General features: G+C 40.9%; 1 protein-coding gene across 1 annotated transcript in view; it reads right to left on the minus strand.

The window, feature by feature from the left end:
• LOC124033799 (potassium/sodium hyperpolarization-activated cyclic nucleotide-gated channel 4-like) overlaps positions 1 to 2109 on the minus strand; it is a 116645-nt gene extending 114536 nt beyond the window's left edge. Inside the window, exon 1 of the mRNA XM_046346124.1 lies at positions 1186 to 2109. Within this exon, the coding sequence (XP_046202080.1) occupies positions 1186 to 1868 (683 nt within the window). The 5' untranslated portion in view covers positions 1869 to 2109. The remainder of the gene's footprint in view (positions 1 to 1185) is intronic.
• Between the last annotated feature and the right edge of the window lie 3891 nt (positions 2110 to 6000).

A 6000-nucleotide genomic window follows, 5' to 3' on the forward strand; every position in this document is an offset into this window, starting at 1 on the left:
GTTTGTGCTGTACATCATACTCTCTGTAGCCCTGTTTCACCATAATGTTTCACCCGTTCTCTGGATATTCTTCAGAATTCACTGTATGTTTTTGGACATATGGCCAGTAGGCCCTTGAGGTATAGCATCAATAATGGACAATGTCCATAATGCTGAGCAATCATGTGCTTTACCTTTGAAGCCATGCATCAGATGCATCCACTGTACTGTATAGCCAATGTCACAGTCAAGGGCAGCAAGGCTGCACTTCCATTTATACCTCTTATATGAAAACTTGAAGAATGATACTGGCAATTTATAGGTAGAACTGGTTATGATAATGTTGAACACATGATACCTTAAATATAAGTAGTGTGTGTGTGTGTGTGTGTGTGTGTGTGTGTGTGTGTGTGTGTGTGTGTGTGTGTGTGTGTGTGTGTGTGTGTGTGTGTGTGTGTGTGTGTGTGTGTGTGTGTGTGTGTGGTGGCGGGGGACTAATTATTCAGTCATTAGCACATCACCTCTCATCAAGCCAATAGAGTTGCTGTACATTGATTAGTGATAAATCAATTCCCTGAGTATAATTTGGATTTAATGAAAAAGAGAGAACATGGAACATTGGTGCACTTCGATTAATTCTGTTTTAAAAGGTGATTTATCCTAGAAGAAACTGAACAGACACCTTTGAGAACCATCTATGTGTGTGATGTGCGGCCTGTTCCTGCACACATTATTCTGACACCACGGATATATTAGCCTATATTACATTTATTTGACTTTATAATTGTATTTCCAATGTTGAATAAGTTATAGCTATATTATAGCTGATGTCTAATAAATACAATTAAAATGAAGAGTAAGTAATCATGGGATTATGTCATCCTCCGACGTGTAAATGATTTTTGATTCGTTTTCAATTCATTAAACAAATTATTCCACACACATTTACGCACCGAATTAGGCCTAAACCAAATGTATCCTTTTATATCCGAGATGACTGCATTTTCTGATGCCATCACTAAATACCCTATCACTAATGCATTTGCCATTGTGCCTGATAGTGAGCTAGTGAAATTATTAGTTGAAGAGAAAGTACCCATTTCATTTGCCTTGTAGGCTAGGTGAGTGTGTATGGACGCATCCTGCCCACACTTCATCAGCGCATGACGCTCTGACGTCTCGCCAGAGCGCAATGGAGTTAGTTACCTGAAATCACTGTAAGGATGAATTATCCAAAATCCGGCGGATTTAACCCGCTCCTGTTCCCGTTCCACTGCCTTTTCGCTCCCAAACATCCTCAGGGAGAACTTGTTGACCCCCGGTTGCAGCATTGCCCCAAACTGCCTGTGTATGAATCCTGCCTGGTACAATCTCTCGTCGTCCGGGGAAATTTGATCAATGCCATCCAACTTTATGAACCCTGATTCCTGGTCAAGAGAAGCATGTTGGGCACCACCAGCACCACCACCACTGGCGCCTTGCGCACCTTGGTCCGCCCCACCGCCAATAGCTCCGGGAGGGCTCTCCTCGCTCGGGGTGACGTCCCCCTCTGTGATGAGGTGCCTCTCCTCCGCCGAGTCTGAGTCGTGCACATGCCGACTGGTGATGGAGGAGAGACTGCCACGAAATCTCCGACAATCTCCGTTTAAACTGGTCTTCGTTGGTCTCCCAATGTCCGTCTCCATGATCACTGTGTCCCCACTTCTGGTCTCCCCGATGCCTTTGAAGCTTCCTCTGGAGGTTGGTGACGGCAAGGGTTTCATCCTAATACTCTTCCTCCGGGTGTCCTTGTCGCCGTCTTCTCCTTCGCCCATAATAGAAGCTTTCTGTCCAATATGCTGTGGCAAACTGTAGAGCCTTTTACGCATGGAGGAGTGCAACCTGTCCATTATGACATTGAAAAGGAACGAACAAATTCAAATGCAATAGATATCCAGAATAGGATGGTTACTGTTGAGAAGTATTGCCACGAACCACACAGCTCCCTATCTGTGAGTGAGAGCGACCAGTCTGGAGCTAATCTCAAACCCTGAAAGCATTACACTGATACACATGACACGGGCGGCTGTGGCTCTTCTGGTGCAAATACAGGAAGAGGCTCCTCTCTCGATCATTACCTGGCAGTTTAGATATGCCTTCTCTCGCTGCTTTGACAGTCCGCTTCACCATAACACTCCCGGTAGGCACGTACGCTCCAACCGTGTGCGGACCAAGTGGGGCTGGGGGGGGTTCTGGAAGAAGCCACTTTAGCATGACCGACTGACAGAGAGGAGACGAGGAGGTCATGAACAGCGTGAGGAGGGATGCTCTTTTCCTCCAGATTTGTGTCAGCTGCCTCTCAATAATAAACAATGCAATGCAATCACGCACCATAGGCTACATCAGCAGCAGCATCCACGGACCCGCTGACATCTATCCCAAGCATTCTGGTAACATGAATATTCATGCTGATGTGTTGCCATAGGAGCCAACGTGGTCTCAGAGCATTTCTTTGTTACTCTGTAGTCGACATAAATCCGAGACACTCCACTTAGTATGATATATTACCTTTCACATGGTATGTATTAATTTGTGATGTCCATCATCCATTTTGTATGATGTGTTACAAATTACTATGATATGTTACGATATCGTATAATATGTTACGAATTTGCAAAAGGTATATGTTACGAATTCCAATTTGTTGTGGCTAATGTTAGCTAGCTAGCATTAGGGGTTAAGGTTAGGAGTTAATGTTAGGGTTAGCTAAAAGGATTAAGGTTAGGGGAAGGGTTAGCTACAGTCCTTGACTTGGGCAGTAGCTCACTGGAGCTACCGGTACCTTAAATGTTCTACTGCTTGAGCTAATGTTCATTTTCTAGAATATTAGCTCAAAAGTATTGTGGAGCTCTTGCACCTTAATATAAACAGTACAGGTGTTGTGCTGAAAAGCTCCCCCCTGCCAGAACCCCCCCTTCGCGTGAACGCGCACGCACTCAGGTCTTCATTGCTGCGACTTGCTTGCTCGTTGAGATTTCTGATCACGTTAGGCTGCGTTTCATTTGATTTTATATGTTGGTTTGATCGCGGGGAGGCACAAGTAATGTCTGCAGTTTTCGGTTTGGCTATTTGTTTCAATTGTATTCGTCTAAAAATAAATCTCTTTGCCAAAATTCGTCATCTCTCCCATGTCTTATTCGACGAGTAGTTGTTCTGAAATGTTTATTGCTTGCCTACATTTTACTCCCTCCTCTATGTTTAATACAATACACATACATTAATGATTAATTTCGGTTGCCTATACCTGACATACTTTCTATAGAAAGTATTTGACTCTGATGTGTGCCACAGAAAGTATTTGACTAGCCACAAAATTAAGGAAATTAGAAAGGGGGTTGAATCTGAGAATGCAGGGATTCCAGCAGGGTGTGAGTTGAAGGAGTCCAATCTGGAGCTGACAAGGGCTGGAATGTAAATGACGAGATCATCTCGGGTTATCTAACATCTGAGAATGGGCAGGCATTCCCTCGGATGAAGAGCATCTCCGTCTTGCTGATTATGTGCTGTCATCCAGGTGGAAATGTAACCTGCATATCTGATGTATGAAAAGAGATAAGTTGAGTGTCCTATGAATATGTATATGTACTTTTTTCTATTATTATCATTATTGTGTTTTGTGGTTGAGGGGTGGGGGAGGTTGATGGGGATGTTGCAGGTGTTGCTATTCGGGAGGGGATTCTTCATGGAGGCACATTCAGTCATAGTTTTGTTTTATATTATTATACATGTATTTATTTTTGTAATATTTGTTTCTATTAATATAACAGTTTACTGTGATTATGTATATGCACTCATGTTGCCTTATAACTTCCTTTTTCGCCAGGGTATAAATAGATAGAAGGGGGGGGGGGGGGGACATTTCATCAGGCAAGAAAATGGCCTTACCGAACCCCCCACCCCTTCTAATTTCCTTAATTTTGTGGCTAGAGTTAAATACTCTCCGTGGCACACATCAGAGTCAAATACTTTCTATAGAACACACTACACGTCAGGATAGGCAACCGAAGGTAATAATTCACGTATGTGTGTTATATTAAACATATAGGAGGGTATTCAAATGTAGGCAAGCAATAAATATTTCAGAACAACTACTAATCGAATAAGACATTGGAGAGATGACAAATTTTGGCAAAGAGATTTATTTATAGACTAATACACTTGAAACAAATAGCCAAACTGAAAATTACAGACATTACTAGTGTCTCCCCCAAGATCAAACCGACATAAAATGAAACGCAGCCTAACGTGATCAGTAATCTCAACTAGCAAACAAGTCGCAGCAATATAGAATTGAGTGCGTGCGCGTTCACGCTAAGGGGGGGGGGAGCTTTTCGGCAAAACACCGGCACAACATCTATTTCAGTCCAAGCCAAGCACTGTTAGCTAACATGCTAAGCAGTTGCAAAGTAGTTCAAAAGTAGTGAGTAGTTGCAAAGTTGCTAATTAGCCAAAATGCTAAAGTTTCCATAATGGGATTCGAACACACTGTTCACGTTATACATCAACCTCGACCAACCCCACTCCTTTCATTTTTGCCTTAAGTAACCTTCTATCTTATGTAACCATGCCAAATGTAACATATCATACTAATATGTCTAGTCTATGAGACCAGTCTGTAGAAGCGAGAACTGCAAATAAGCAAAGCGCTCCCCATTTCTTCAATAGCTATCAGGTCCTTTTAAGTTATGTCCCCTCGGGATTATTTTTTTTGTATATTTTGCTCAACCTTAACAATGCCTACATAATGCAAATTAACTATGCAAATAAAAATCAATAATATTATGTTCAAAAATGATATAGTAAGCTATCTCATGAATTAATATAATGTATCCAAGTGAGCAGACACCTAAGCCAATTGATTCATGAATGGTTAACTCAAGATGCCCTCAAATGCCCTTTGTGCCCACTCCCATACCCAATAATTCTGGATGTATTTGTGTTATACAGGTAGATCAGAAAAGCCACATCCCTGATTGGCAGATGTTTTGTAACCCTGATTAGAAGTACCTGCTGCTCATCGGTGTTTCCCTACAAATGCTGTTTTGAATGTATTTTTTTTTACCGACACACTGAAGAAGACTGCAAGCGGAATCATCTGTGTATGCTATCCCTGATGCAGTAAAAATAATAGATAAACCTAAAAATGCAACATATGTTTCAGTGCAGGTCCATTATACTGTCTGTTAGCCTAAAGCCTGATGATATAGCCTAATGATGCAAAGCAGGAAATGTAAAACTTATAGTGCATTCGAGGTTTAAAAAGGCTTATGAAGTTTGTCATTTCCACATTGAAATTTCAGACTTGATTTTCTCTTATGAAAAATGTATTTATTTATTTTGCTGATACTCTGTTCTGGACCTTATAGCCTACTGGCTACTTTCACCCCTAATTTAGACATGTTTCTGCTCATAATTCCCAACATTTGGTAGGCCATATTATAATTTCAGACATTTGGTAGGCCATATTATAATTTCAGACATTTGGTAGGCCATATTATAATTTCAGACATTTGGTAGGCCATATTATAATTTCAGACATTTGGTAGGCCATATTATAATTTCAGACATTTGGTAGGCCATATTATAATTTCAGACATTTGGTAGGCCATATTATAATTTCAGACATTTGGTAGGCCATATTATAATTTCAGACATTTGGTAGGCCATATTATAATTTCAGACCTTTTGTTGGACATTTGGTAGGCCATTTATATGTCAACTATAGTTAAGATACATGCAGCTTCTCTTCTGTCATAACTTTTTGCCCCAAAAGACTAAATAAAGTGGTGCTTAGCAGAATAATGTCTTACATTGATAGAATGAATGCATTAGAAATCTAGGTAACAATGGTAAAGTTGTCTGCTTTGTTTAGGGACCGGGAAGAAAACGCAATAACTAAAAAAAAGTGGAAAGATTGGTCCTGTCATGTTTTGTCATTAATTATCATGTCTTGTCCCTGTGCTTCCCCTTTTATTCGTTTCC

The sequence above is a fragment of the Oncorhynchus gorbuscha genome, linkage group LG04 (assembly GCF_021184085.1).
Source record: "Oncorhynchus gorbuscha isolate QuinsamMale2020 ecotype Even-year linkage group LG04, OgorEven_v1.0, whole genome shotgun sequence".
NCBI lineage: Eukaryota > Metazoa > Chordata > Actinopteri > Salmoniformes > Salmonidae > Oncorhynchus > Oncorhynchus gorbuscha.